Consider the following 15,120-nt stretch of genomic DNA (forward strand, 5'->3'; position numbering starts at 1 on the left):
TCTTTTGGGTTTTGTTTCCTCCATATATCCAAAAGTTGCATTTCTTGCATTGATTTAATTATAAATTTGGTTACTTTGTTCTTTCTGTTAATTTTTTTCCCAGTTTTATCCATATTTGAATCCAAATTCAGGTTGAAATCCCCTCCTATTAGTATGTTCCCTTGCGTATTAGCTACCTTCAAAAAGATATCTTGCATAAACTTTTGATCTTCTTCGTTAGGTGAATATACATTGAGTAGATTCCAAAACTCCGAATATATCTGACATTTTATCATTACATATCTCCCTGCTGGATCTATTATTTCCTCTTCTATTTTAAATGGCACATTTTTACTAATTAATATAGCCACTCCTCTTGCTTTTGAATTATACGATGCTGCTGTTACATGTCCTACCCAATCTCTCTTTAATTTCTTGTGCTCCAATTCAGTTAAGTGTGTTTCTTGGACAAATGCTATATCAATTTTTTCTTTTTTCAGTAAATTTAGCAGTTTCTTCCTTTTAATTTGGTTATGTATGCCATTAATATTTAAAGTCATATAGTTCAATGTAGCCATTTTATACTTTGTTTATCTTCCCTTTCCGTTTTTCCATCATTACCTTTCCTCCTTTTCCATTTCTGTTTTCTTGTTTTAAACCCTTTATAAGACAACATTCCTAAAACATCAAACATTTTCCTTATTCTCCTATTTATAACTTCTTTAGCCCCAATCTCCCCTTTCCCTCCTGAGTTGTCCTTTATCCCTTGTCAGACAACCACATCTCCCCTCTCCATTTGGGTTTGCGAATTCACTCGCAAGCGTCAACTGATTTTGCAGTGACCGCAACTCCCCCCCACCCAGCCCCCCCCAGAAAAGATTTCACTTTTCATATGTAACAAAGGTCACTCTTTTAGTTCCCTCCTTATTCCCTCTATTCCATTACCTTCCCTTATTAATTCTTGTCTATACTATCTATATTTTCCTCTAAATACAGATACATTCACGTATGCACATTATACATATACACTCTTATACCTCTTTACCCACATACATATCAATCGTGATCATTTTTACTCTCATTACACGTCTTCATCCCTCAGTCTATTTTGTAATTGTTCTGCAAATTTTCGTGCTTCTTCTGGATCCGAGAATAGTCTGTTTTGTTGTCCTGGAATAAATATTTTCAATACCGCTGGATGCTTTAGTATAAATTTATACCCTTTCTTCCATAAAATCGCCTTTGCTGTATTGAACTCTTTTCTCTTCTTTAGGAGTTCAAAACTTATATCTGGATAAATGAAGATTTTTTGCCCTCTGTATTCCAGTGGCTTGTTGCCCTCTCTTACTTTTTCCATTGTCTTCTCCAGTACCTTTTCTCTTGTAAATTCTTAGGAATTTTACTCAAATAGATCTTGTTTTTTTGTGGCTGTGGTTTAAAGGCCAATGCTCTATGTGCCCTTTCTATTTCCATTTCTTGCTGTAGTTCTGGACATCCTAGGATCCTAGGGATCCAATCTTTTATAAACTCTCTCATATTCTTGCCTTCTTCATCTTCCTTAAGGCCCACTATCTTTATGTTATTTCTTCTGTTATAGTTTTCCATTATGTCTATTTTCTGAGTTAACAGTTCTTGTGTCTCTATAACTTTTTTATTAGATTCCTCCAATTTCTTTTTTTAAGTCCTCTACCTCCATTTCTACTGCTACTGCCCGCTCTTCCATCTTGTCCATTTTCTTTCCCATTTCTGTTAAGGTCATATCTATTTTATTCATTTTCTCTTCTGTATTGTTTATTCTTCTTCTTAAATCATTAAATTCCTGTGTTTTTTCCATTCTTTATATGACTCCATGTATTCTTTAATGAGAAAGTATATCCTTTGTCTTGCCTTTCCCTTCTTCTATTTCACTGTACACTTCCTCTTCCTCTTCTTCTTCCTCTGGGTTGGCCATCTGTTGTTTCTTTGTTGCCCTTTTCTTCTCTTCTTTCTTGTTTCCATTGTCTTCTGTGTTCTCTTGCTGCAGGTGTTCTGCAGCTGTCGTTGCCGGCTGTGGAGATCGACTCCCCAGCTGGTCACCCCTCCCGTCGGTGTGTTTTTTTTCATGCGCGGTTGCGCACTTTTACTCGGCTCAGTGAGCCGTTTTTGTAGTCCAATTTCTACCGACCTGAAGGAGCGGGTTTCTCTCTCCACCGCGGGCCTCTTCGAACAGGTAAGGCCTTCTCCTTCTTCCTCCGTTGTCTTCTCTTCCTCTCTTCTTACCGTTGATTTCGATTTTTCTTTTTTTGTCGCCTTCTTTCCACCTTTATACTCACTTTTCTTTAACTTTTATTTCTGTGCCTTTGTGTTTTCCGACTTTTCTGGAGAGGGCTGGAGTTCACCGTCCGGCCACTACTCCATCACGTGACTCCTCTCTTTTTCAGAAGGTCTTTGACAAAGTATCATACATGAGACTACTTAAGATAAGACCCCATAGTATAACAGGAAACATACTAGCATGGGTAGAGCATTGGCTGATTGACAGAAAGCAGAGAGTCAGAATTACAGGGATCATATTCTGGTTGGCTGCCAGTTGTGTGTGGTATTCCACAGAGGTTGGTGTTGGAGCCAGTTCTTTTATGATTTAAATTATGGAATGAATGGCTTTGTGGCCAAGCTTGCAAGTGATATGAAGGTAGGTGGAGATAGTGTAGAGGAAACGGGGGACACTGCAGAAGGACTGAGACAAATTACAATGTTGGAAAGTATGCGGCCATGCATCCTTAGAAAAAATAAATGGGCAGACACTCTTCTAAAAGGGGGAGAAAATTGGACGTACCCAGATGCAAAGGGATCTGGGAGACCTCGAGCAGGATAGCCTAAGGTAAGCTTGCATGTTGAGTTGTCGGTGAAGAAGGCAAATATAATGCTGGCCTTCATTTCAAGAGGAATAGAACTAAAAGGAGGATGTTGAGGCTTTATAAGGCACTGGTGAGATTTCACTTTGATTATTTGAGCAGTTTTGGGCTCCTCGTTTAAGATGCGCGGATGTTGGAGAGAGTTCAGAGGACCTTCACAGTGATCATCTCCCAGCCATTTTTTCTCCATGCTGCTATTGAATATTCAATTCCATGGGCTTCATGAGAAAATATAACCCTTAAACTTCTCGTAATCATTTCTATGTGGCAGTTAGGGTGGAGAGGATTCAATGAGCCAAAATGAATAGTTTATTTGTGAGAGAGCAGATGTCTATCCTGGCCTCTTTTGAATAGGTTATTGAAAAGTTTCAGAATCCTGGATATCAAAGAGAATCTTTTACACTTACCTGTACATTAAGACAGCTCTTTACATGCAACTTTAAGAAAAAGTGTGTAAGTGTAAGTGGAATTTAATGTACTGTGATGTGCTGAAGCTCCATTGTGATATCATGAATGGAAATTGTCAACAGTTTATTGATGTCATGGGTGGGAGTGGGCAGAGTACTCTGCAGAACACAAGTGTTCGTCTCTCTTTGAGCTGTCGGATTGGAGGTGTGTTTAGGGACGGTAGAGATGAGTGCAAAAAATATGGAGGATGGATGAGGGATGCAGTTTGCAAAGGTTTTGGAGGGGGGTGTAGGAGAATGTGGCATGGGAGACAGCGGATGAAAGAATGGGGTCCTGCTCACTGGGAACTAAAAGAAATGATAGCAAATCACGTCAGAGGAGGAAAGGTCATGCACAGGTCAGACAACCTCCAGCACACAGACAAAATAGAATAAAGATATGCAAACTGGTCTCCACCTTGATGTATATTATTATTTCTCACTCCCCCTGACTAGGGCAGCACGGTTGGTGCAGCAGCTAGAGCAACACTGTTACAGCAATAGGAACTGTGGTTCTAATCGCTGTTTGTAAGGAGTTTGTATGTTCTCCCAGTGTCTGTGGGTTTTACTTGGGGAGGGGGGGGGGGGGTGGGGCTCCAGTTACCTCCCACATCTTCAAAAATCTTAGCTGGTAGGTTAATCAGGTTGTAATTGAGCGGCGTAGACTGAAAGGGCCTGTTACAGTACTATAGGTCTAAATTTAATTTTTTTTTTAAGTTTTAAAATTTAAAAAAATATCAGTGCTGTCAGTCGTTGAGAATGATTGTGCCTACAGCCAGTTACTAATTACCACTTGCAGTAGCTTTGAGCTGTGGTAGGGAGGGTGACAGCAGTGAATTTTTTTCCACTAAAGAGAGCATTCTGACTGCAGAAAAGACTAGTGTTTAGAAAGGTGATGACTGATGCACGAGAGGATTAGTTCGGGCAATAAATAGAAACAGAAATGTCTCTCTTTGGTAGGAAGGGAATAGGAAGAGAGTTGCGGACTAATATGAAGGATATAAACATGGATGTGTCTGTGGGGGGGAAAAAGTAGGATCAATTATATAATGAAAATTGAGAGAAGTAACTTTAAATATCCTTGTTTGCCATAACATCCCTCTCTCACTTGTGTTTAAGGAAGATGCTGACTGGCCTAATCCAGCTCCTGTATCTTGTGTTCATTTAATTTTTCCTGCTACCAAAATCTGACAAAAGATTCGTAACTGTTGGTGAAGATGCTCATTTACCAGTGTGACAATAAAATAAGTAACCTTTTCAAAGATCCATCTCGTGTGTTTTCTCAGAAATGTGAGGATGAAAAGATAAATACTGACCAGTGCTGCTTTCATTGGTTCATCTTTTGAACATTATCCTTTTTGCAGATTACAAATACCTGCAACAAACTAGAAAGGCTAACAGGCTTCTTTAAGACCTTCATTTCCAGTTCCTCCACCCTGCTCTTTGGACAAGTTTTCACCAAAGCCTCTCAGATTTCTTATTGACCTGTGCTTCTGCTCTCCCATATTTGACAGAGTCCTTGATGGTGTCTCATCCATTTCCTAGACCTCTGCTCTGACCCATCTCCTGGACAGAGCAAGGCTTGTGTTTCCCTGGTCACTATCACCCGCCAGCCTCTGCATTCAACAGATCCTACTTAACAAATTTTCAAAGCTTCCACATGCAAAGAAACCTTCTCCCGCAGGGATTAGAAAGAACTGTTCTCTTTTGACATCCTAGCCCACTCTTCCATCTGCCCAACCACTTCTTTCCTTAATGCAAACTGCAGATGCCATATCTGTCCTTTTACCTATTCCAAGGACCCATACTTTCCAAGTGAAGCAATGATTCATTTGCGATCTCGTCTAACGCAGTCCGTGATCACAAAGCGGTGAGCTCTGTATTAGAGAAACCAAATGTAGATTTGGTGACTGTGGACCACCTGCGTTCAGTCCATAGGATGCTTCAGATCACCCTAGATATCTGCTGTTATAATAATGCCTTTTGTAAGGTTGAGGAACAGCACCTCAATTTCATCTGGGGCATTGCAGCCCTTTGGCTCAATGTTGAATTCTACAGCTTTGGGTAACTTGCTTTCTCTGTATCAGAACTGCCCAACAGTGAAGATGACTTAGTTTTTCCATTAGCACAACCTGATTTGCTGGCCATGTCCTTTAGCCTTTAATTTTCCTTTGCCTGGATTCTTAGTCTCTAACTGACCTCAACTTGTACATTTCCTTATTTGTTTCTCTTTTGCTGCCCCATTAATCCATTGACTAAACAGCCTGTACAGCTTGTATCCATGGAAACCCTATCCTTTCCCTATCAGAAATATTTTTTTTGTCCTCTCCGACATGTCCAACCTAAAGCTCTCAATTCTTTCCTCTCAATTCTCATGAAATACCTTCAATTTGAAATGTTAATACTGTTTGTTTCCACAGAATCCTTCATCAACTCAACCGCTTGACATCGTTGACCAGTTTCTGCATCTCCCTGCTTTCTTATTGAAATGCATGGTTGCTAAAATGGCAGGCAGGACTTTTCATAAGAAAACCAGTAAGTATTCACCTGATTTCAAAACATCATGTTTAAATCTCTGCCTTTTTGTCCCTATGCTCAGTCACAATCCCACTTCCTCTTCTATTTTCTGCCATTCATTCAGCTCTATTCTCAGTGAAGATGGTCCATGCTCATTCAATCAATCTAAAAAATGAGGAAACTTCCTAAATCAATATATTGGGGGTCTTCCCCAACAGGGTGTATCACTGGACCTCCTCAAGGAATGAGATGGGGCTGAAGTACCAGAGGGGAAACACTTTGGCACTGGTGTAGTTTTAAAATAGCCATGGAGAAAGATGGGACTACAGTAGTTCATCAGTTAAGATCCAAAACTGGAAGAAGACTAGTTTTGGAGACATTAGGTGGAAACTTGCAAGGGTTGATTGGGAGAGGATGTTTACAGGTAAGGAGACGCCCTTAAAAGTGGGAGGCTTTTAAAAGTGAGATGACAAGAGTTCAGGGGCAACACATTTCTGTTAGGGTGAAGGGCAAAACTGACAAGTTGAGGGAACCTTGATTAATGAGATTGGTTAAGAAAAAGGAGGTACGGGTCAGATTTCGGCAGACTGGATGAAGTGGATCAGTGAATATAGGAGGTACATATCAGAGGGAAATCAGGAGGGCAAAATGAAGACATGAAATGAAGCTGACAGGCATAATCAAGGAGCTTCCTATGAGATTTTGTAGGTATATTAAAAGATAAATGGTCCCATTAGAAAAAATCAACATGGCCATCTCTGCAGAATCCAGGATTTGGGTGAGACTTTAAATGAATCTTTCCCAACAGTCTTTACTGTGGAGAAGATCATGGAAGTTGAGGAAGTGAAAATCAGAACCTGAACCATGAGTGAAGGAGGTGCTGGCTTCCTTGGAGCACATTAAGGTGAATAAATCCCTAGGATCTGACTGTGTGCCTCTTTGGACCATGTCAGAAGCTGTGGATATCCTCACAGAGATATTGGCATCCTCTTTAACCTTGGGTAAAATGCTGGAAGATGGGTGGGTAGCTAATGTTGTTCCTTTATGTAGGAAGGGCAAGCCAAGGAACGATGTCAGTAGCAGGAAATTTGCTGGAGGGGATTCTAGGGGCCGAGGTCTAGACAGGGAGTGATCAGATATAGTCAGCATGACATTGTTCATGGGAGACCATGTTGCAAAAATGTGATTGTTTTTCCAAGAGGTTGCCAAGATGTGGGTAGAGCAGTGGACTTTGTACACATTGACTTAGCAGGGTCTTTGATAAGGTCTTGCATGGTAGGTTAGACTAGAAGGTTAGGCCATATAGGAAATAAGGTAAGCTGGCTATTTAGAATCAAAACTAATTGTGGGAGGAGGCAGAGGATAGTTGGGGAGGGTTACTTTGATGGCCTGTGACCAGTGGTGTGCCACAGATTTTAGTGGTGTCCACTTTTGTTGTTTACAGTAACAATTTGGATGGCAATGCAGTTAGCATGATTGGTATGTTGGCAGATCACACTAAAATAGTTTGCATAGTGAGCAATGAGGAAGGTTGTTTACATTTACAACAGGGTCCAGATCAGTTGGGAAGGTGGGCCAAGGTGTAGTAAATAGAATTTAACACTGATCAGTATGAGCTGTTGCATTTTGAAAGTCGAACCAGGGAGTCCTTGCATGGTAAAGCATATTATTGAAGAACAATTACACAGGGGTACAAGTGCAGAGTTCCATGAAAGTGGCAGCTCGGGTAGACAGGTGAAGGCTGCATTGATTGAGTACAAAAGTTGGGAGTTTATGGTTCAGCTGTACAAGGTGCTGATGAGACAATATTTGGACCACTGTGTACAGTTCTGGTCACTCGGCTATAGGAAAGACATCCAGAAGTAGGGAGGAATGCAGAGGGGATTCACTAGGATATTGTTGGGACTGGAGGAGTTGAGGTATAGGGAGAGGTTGGATAGTCTGGGTCTTTATTCCCTGGAGTGTAGGAGGCTAAGGGTTGACTTTATATAAAAATGCGGGGTGTGGACAAAGTGAATGCTCCAGTATTTTTCCCCAGAGTAGATGATTTGAGAACTAGGAGGTGTAGATTTAAGATGCAAAGGAAGTTATTGAAGTGGATGCAATTATGACTTTCAAAAGACATTTGGACAGACATGGATAGGAAGGGACTGGAAGACTAGGGACCAGATGCAGACAAATGGGACTATCCCAGGATATCCACTTTGTCAACAAGGAAAAGTTGAGATGAAGGTCTGGTTCCAAGCTTCAGCTAGGGCAAATAGCTTTTTAACATTTCATTTGCATATAAACTACCCTCTTGTTTGGCAGCCCATTCCAGATAACCACCACCCTTTGTGTTTGTGGAGGGAGGGGGAATTACCCCTTGAACCCACTGTAAATTTTACCACTCTTATCTTAAACTGTGCTGGATTCCCCTTCCCTGAGAAAACATCTGGGAGAGAGACTCTACACCAGGCATAATTTTAGCAACTTCTGCAAGGTCACTCCTCAAAATCCTACATTCAAATGGGAAGAAGCTTACCCTTTCCAGTCTCCCTTTACAACTACACCCCTACTTTCCAGGCAACATCCTGGTGTGAAAACAGGGCCTGAGGAGCTCAGCAGGTCGAGCAGCATCAATGAGGGAAAAGGAATTGTCAATATTTTAAATCAAAATCCTTCACCTGGACATTGACAATTCCTTTCTCCCCTAGTAATGCTGCCTGGCTCGCTGACTTCCCCCAGCTGTTTGTTTCAAATTCCAACATTTGTTGTCTGTTTTGTCAACCACTTTTTGAATCTTTTCTACATTCTCCTTATTGCTACAGTGTGCTATCTGCTATATGGCAACCATGGCTGTGCACGATATGTTTTTTAGTAAGCTGCAACTTGATGTCCCAAATCTTATAAAGGAAACAGCCCTGAAGAAATAAAAGCAAGAGTTGGCTGCTCTCCTCACACCCATTCACCATTCAATGAGATTATGGCTGATCTTTCATCTCAATATCAACTTTTCTGACTGAACACCCTATTGCTTTATAAGCAAGATGATTCAAGTTTCTGTGGGCAAACTTTAAAGTTTGAGGAATCAAACAGATTAGAACAATCCTATTAAATGGAAAACCCAGCTTGGGAGCCTGATTGGGCCTAATTGTATGTTCTTATGATTTTTTAAAATAATATTTAACATCTTGTTCAACAGGCAGGTATTCAAATAGTGTTGTGCTGTGCCACCAGGTTTTGTATGGGGAGAGAGTTGATTTGTTTTTTAAATTTAGAGATACAGCCCAGTAACAGGCCTTTCCAGCCCACAAGTCCACATTGCCAGGATACACCTATGTGACCAATTAACCTGCTAACCTTGTACATCTTTGGAATGTGAGAAGAAACCAGTCTCCTCATAGGAAACCCATGCAGATACAGGGATAACTTGCAAACTCCTTGGACAGCACCAGATTTTAACCCAGGTTGCTGGAGTGGTAATATCATTGTGTTAACCACTGCACTAACCGTGCTGTTGTTCGATGTTTCTTTCTTAAAGACTGGATGATTGTGTTCAGAACCTCTGCAGTCCCTGCTATTGCTCCCAGTCTGTCTGAATGATTTTCCTTTGTGTGACACCAAATATTTATAAACAACATTAATTGTTATTCAGTATCTGACAAGCTATTACTGGTACCTGTTTTATGGGCACCTACCTGATCTTTCCCACAAAACGCATGCCAGTAATGGTTTGCTCATCAGTAAATATAAATATAAAAGATGTTTTCTTTCAAAGTTGATCTTGGCAAGATCTCAGAAACATCACTAATCCATAGAAATTCATCACTGAAATGCACAGATTTTCCCCAACTCTTACTACGCAATACACGCAGATAGATCTTCTGGAAAAGTGGTTCCACTTCAGGTGTATGCATGCCTGTGGTAGAATAGAAGAAATTGCTAGTTTAACATCAAGTTACCTACAGAACCAGCAGAGGTAAAATTTGGGTAAGTTTCTAATTCCAGTTGATTTGAAACAGTTTTTATATTTCAGTCAATTTTCCAATCTGATCCTACAGCACCTTTTAATATCCCTTTCAATCTCATTGAAGCCTCCTTCCAATCCACATGTTGTTCAGCACCCTCCTTCCAGAATACTATTTAACATCCAATCACTCCACTTCATTCCCCTTGCAAAACACATGATTTCACTCATAATACTTCACCCTGTCACCTTTAAAATTGCAAACTGTTTCGTTCCATTCTTCCTTCATTTCCCCTTCAACATTCCAGCAAATCTGTCTTCACTCCACACAATAGCGCATTTCCTCTATCGTATGTTACAACTTGCCACCTGAACTAATCTAGTTCCTTGTCACACCTTCAGTAATATACCACCTAGTCTTCATTCACTCTCTTACTTTTTAAATCATCTTTGGCTGTACCTGCTCTCCCCTCACTCCCTGTCCTTTGACACACTATTTAAACTAAACCACTCCCTGCACCCTTAAATATACCACCCACTCTCATCTCAATTCCTGTCCCCTCTCTTTGTGTTCAAATTGGTCGTTATTAACGATTCTTTCCTTTCCGGTTTTTCAAATTAATTAGTTCTTTTTACCCCTGCTTTGGATTCAGTGTAACATCTCAGCTCAGTGAGCAGGATGTTTGTTTTCTGATGTCCAATCCCTGTTGACATATGTTGTTATTACAAGAAAGTTTGCAGACTGTTAAAATATGTTGCAAGCCACTAAGTGGAGTCTTCAACAATCTTTGTTTTTCCATTTATTGTGATCTACTTACCATATATCGTGGATAATAGTAGCCCTTCAACATCTTTCTCGATTGTGTCATTGGTATAAACCACTACTACGTCGGAATCAGACAGTGATAGCATTGTGTCATTCTTTGAACTTTTGGGAACAAACATTTAAAATTGTATAATTAGAAACATTAGCAGAATATACCTATTTAAATATAATCAAAAGTGAATAATTGTATCTTTACCGTCACAATGGTGTAAAACACCCAAGTTCAAGGTTCTTCACACAATGATTGCAAGGATAAGAATGCGATAAATCAGGGACCGACAATAGTGGCAGAGTTTCAAGATAAAATGACGAGTTCAAGCTCACTACCAGCTGACTGTACATATTACAACCAAACAAGACAGCATTTCTCAGGTACGCACAAATACACATGTAGCAAATTTCTCTCACATCACTGACAAATGTAGCAGCACTACAACTCCCAAGAGGCATCGAACCGGCCATGGCGTGATGACGTCAGCCATGATTACGTCAGCATGTGTCGAGCGCATGATTCTGGCTTTTAAAACGTTGTGCGGCTGATGAAGAGTAAATCAGTTTGATTCACTCTAGAAATGCCTTGTGTGGTTATTTCGTCATGTCCACTGCAATTCCAGTGGCCACAATTGGTGACCCTGATGAATCCAAAACTGTATTTTTGGACAAACATGGACTCTGCAACTGTCGCTGTGAAGCTGCTACCTTTCTGGACAGCTGAGCCTGAACTGTGGTTCCAACAGGCTGAAGCATGATTTCACCTTTGCAAAGTCGAATTGGACACCATTTGTTATTACCATCTCGTCAGTGCCCTGGACCAGGCCGTCGCTAAGACTTCCTATGGGATCCACCAGTTTCAAGCAAGTATGACACTAAAAGCACTTTTATTACATGTGTATGGTATGTCCCGTAGGGAAAGGGCAGCCAAACTACTACATCTTGTGAGGTTGGGAGACCACACCCCTTCAGAACCAATTAACCATGAAACCATATAACCGTTTACAGCACGGAAACAGGCCATGTCAGCCCTTCAAGTCCGTACCGGTTCACTTGAACATTGAATGAAATGCTGTTCCTGGCAGCTGGTGAAAGGCCCAATATGTTATTTGAGCAGCTCTTTTTAGAGCGAATACCAGATGATATTCGGTTCTTGTTATCCAAGTGTTCATTTGAAGACCCAAGGGCTCTTGCGATGGAGGCAGATATTCTCTGGCTGCCTAAAAAGCAACAGCAAGAAAAGATGAGTCTGCGCAACCATCCCCTCCGATATTGACCACACGTCATACTCTAGTGCTCTTAGCACATCACTCCCAACAAACAGACAACATCCCAAGACCAGCAAGCAACCTGTGGACACCTCGTCTTAGTGTTGTCATTGGGGAGTGCTCGTTTGCAGGAAATGCCCAGGCCAAGCGTTGGAAAAATCTGCAAGCCTACTGTACATATGGGACCAGTTGTCCCGGTGAACATTTCTGGAGGACACTGGTTCAGAAGTTGTGTATTTCCACCCACTGGTTTTGACATGCGCCATCCTACCCCAGGTCTGCAACTACGACTGTTAACAGTTCCAACGTTCCAATCTTTGGCAACAGGAAGATGAATCATCTCTGCACTTGGCCGTTTATTATAGCAGCAGTATCCCAATCTTTGCTTGGTGCAGATTTTCTTCAGGCTCATTCATTCCTCATTGACTTGAAAGGGTGTTGGCTAATAGATGGAACTACTTTCAGACCATTCCTCTGGCAGATGCCTATACCCCTGCTCTGCGCCTCCAAACATTAAGCAAACCAATAGATGAATTTTTCAAGATGTTGGAAGATTTCCCTGAGATTACTATTCTACAATTTTCTGCTTCCACTGGAAAGCATGATGTTACTCATCGCATTTGTACTAAGGGACCTCCTACCCATGCTAAAGTGCGCCGCTTGCCTCCAGAGAAGCTGCGTTTAGCTAAGGAAGAGTTTGCTAAGATAGAGGAACTAAGAATAATTCATAGATCCTCTCCATTACATATGGTCCCAAAACCCAATGGAGGTTGATGACCTAGTGGAGATTACAGGTGGCTTAATGATGCCACCATCCTGGATCGTTATCTGATACCTCATATTCAGGATTTCTCAGCTAATTTGCATGAAGCGAAGACCTTCTCCAAAATAGACTTGGTGCGTGGCTGTTACCAAGCATCGGTAACCCAAACCCCATTTGGGTTGTTTGAATTTTTATGAATGCCATTCAGATTAAAGAATGCTGCTCAATTATTTCAACAGGTGATGGATGATTTAGGACGTGGTGTGACCAATGTCTTCATTTACCTCAATGACATTTTAGTGGCCATTGGAACTAAGGAAGAACATTAGGAAAATCTTTGTCCACCTTTAATTCATCTTCAAAAGTTTGGACTGACCATCAATCCAGATAAATGTGTTTTTAGGCAAGAAATGGTTGATTTCTTGGGGCATAGGATTACTCTGGAAGGCGTGATCCCACTGCCATCCAAAGTTGAGGCCATTACCAAGTACTCAAGACCTGCTACAATTAAAAGCCTGCAGAAGTTCTTGGGGATGGTAAATTTTTACTGTCAGTTTCTTCCGGGAGCAGCTCGTATCATGAAGCCTCTTTTCAATTGGGAGTCACGTGATGGAGTAGTGGCCGGACGGTGAACTCCAGCCCTCTCCAGAAAAGTCGGGAAAAACAAGAAAATACAAAGGCACAGAAATAAAAGTTAAAGAAAAGTGAGTATAAAGGTGGAAAGAAGATGGCGACAAAAAAAGAAAAATCGAAAGCAACGGTAAGAAGAGAGGAAGAGAAGACAACGGAGGAAGAAGGTGAAGGCCTTACCTGTTCGAAGAGGCCGACAGTGGAGAGAGAAAACCCCTTCCCTCAGATCGGTAAATAATGGATTACAAAAATGGCTCGCTGAGCCGAGTAAAAGTGCGCAACCGCGCATGAAAAAAAACACACCGACGGGAGGGGTGACCAGCTGGGGAGTCGATCTCCACAGCCGGCAACGTCAGCTGCAGAACACCTGCAGCAAGAGAACACAGAAGACAATGGAAACAAGAAAGAAGAGAAGAAAAGGGCAACAAAGAAACAACAGATGGCCAACCCAGAGGAAGAAGAAGAGGAAGAGGAAGAGTACAGTGAAATAGAAGAAGAAGGGAAAGGCAAGACAAAGGATATACTTTCTCTTATTAAAGAATACATGGAGTCATTTAAAGAATGGAAAAAACACAGGAATTTAATGATTTAAGAAGAAGAATAAACAATACAGAAGAGAAAATGAATAAAATAGATATGACCTTAACAGAAATGGGAAAGAAAATGGACAAGATGCAAGAGCAGGCAGTAGCAGCAGAAATGGAGGTGGAAGACTAAAAAAGAAATTGGAGGAATCTAATAAAAAACTAAAGAGACACAAGAACTACTAGCTCAAAAAATAGATATAATGGAAAATTATAACAGAAGAAATAACATAAAGATAGTGGGCCTTAAGGAAGACAAAGAAGGCAAGAATATGAGGGAGTTTATAAAAGAGTGGATCCCTAAGACCCTAGGATGTCCAGAACTACAGCAAGAAATGGAAATAGAAAGGGCACATAGAGCATTGGCCTCTAAACCACAACCACAACAAAAACCAAGATCTATTGTAGTAAAATTCCTAAGATATACTACAAGAGAAAAGGTACTGGAGAAGACAATGGAAAAAGTAAGAGAGGGCAACAAACCACTGGAGTATAAAGGGCAAAAAATCTTCATTTATCCAGATATAAGTTTTGAACTCCTAAAGAAGAGAAAAGAATTCAATACAGCAAAGGCGATTTTATGGAAGAAAGGGTATAAATTTATACTAAAGCATCCAGCGGTATTGAAAATATTTATTCCAGGACAACAAAACAGACTATTCTCGGATCCAGAAGAAGCACGAAAATTTGCAGAACAATTACAAAAATAGACTGAGGGAGGAAGACGGGTAATGAGAGTAAAAATGATCACGATTGATATGTATGCGGGTAAAGAGGTATAAGAGTGAATAGAGACAATGTGCATACGTGAATGTATCTGTACTTAGAGGAAAATATAGATAGTATAGACAAGAATTAATAAGGGAAGGTAATGGAATAGAGAGAATAAGGAGGGAATTAAAAGAGTGACCTTTGTGACATATGAAAAGTGAAATCTTTTCTGGGGGAGGCGGGGTGGGGGGAAATAGCGGTCACTGCAAAATCAGTTGACGCTTGCGAGTGGATTCGCAAATCCAAATGGAGAGGGGAGATGTGGTTGTCCGACAAGGGATAAAGGACAACTCAGGAGGGGAAGGGGAGATTGGGGATAAAGAAGATAGAAATAGGAGAATAAGGAAAATGTTGGATGTTGTAGGAATGTTGTCTTATAAAGAATTGAAAATAAGAAAACAGAAATGGAAAAGGAGGAAAGGTAATGATGGAAAAACGGAAAGAGAAGATAAACAAAATACAAAATGGCTACGCTGAACTATATGACTTTAAATATTAATGG

The 15,120-nt window shown here is 40.7% G+C and overlaps 1 protein-coding gene and 1 long non-coding RNA gene across 4 annotated transcripts in view; one reads left to right on the forward strand and one right to left on the reverse strand.

Annotated features, from left to right (window-relative positions):
• LOC138739025 (serine-rich adhesin for platelets-like) overlaps nt 1-3,353 on the reverse strand; it is a 45,775-nt gene extending 42,422 nt beyond the window's left edge. For 2 of the 3 annotated variants that reach the window (XM_069890378.1, XM_069890376.1), the window contains exon 1: nt 3,281-3,344. Coding sequence is in view for 1 of the 3 variants with exons in the window: in XM_069890377.1 (XP_069746478.1) it covers nt 3,281-3,288 (8 nt within the window). In the remaining 2 variants the exon portion in view is untranslated. Of the gene's footprint in view, nt 1-3,280 lie in introns of all 3 variants that reach the window. The other variant, XM_069890377.1, reaches the window with a different exon arrangement.
• A 58-nt stretch (nt 3,354-3,411) lies between these two features.
• LOC138739030 (uncharacterized) overlaps nt 3,412-15,120 on the forward strand; it is a 48,152-nt gene continuing 36,443 nt past the window's right edge. Inside the window, exons 1-2 of the long non-coding RNA XR_011341964.1 lie at nt 3,412-3,485; nt 5,740-5,854. This is a non-coding gene — a long non-coding RNA (uncharacterized lncRNA). The remainder of the gene's footprint in view (nt 3,486-5,739; nt 5,855-15,120) is intronic.

This window comes from Narcine bancroftii, chromosome 7 (genome assembly GCF_036971445.1).
Source record: "Narcine bancroftii isolate sNarBan1 chromosome 7, sNarBan1.hap1, whole genome shotgun sequence".
NCBI lineage: Eukaryota > Metazoa > Chordata > Chondrichthyes > Torpediniformes > Narcinidae > Narcine > Narcine bancroftii.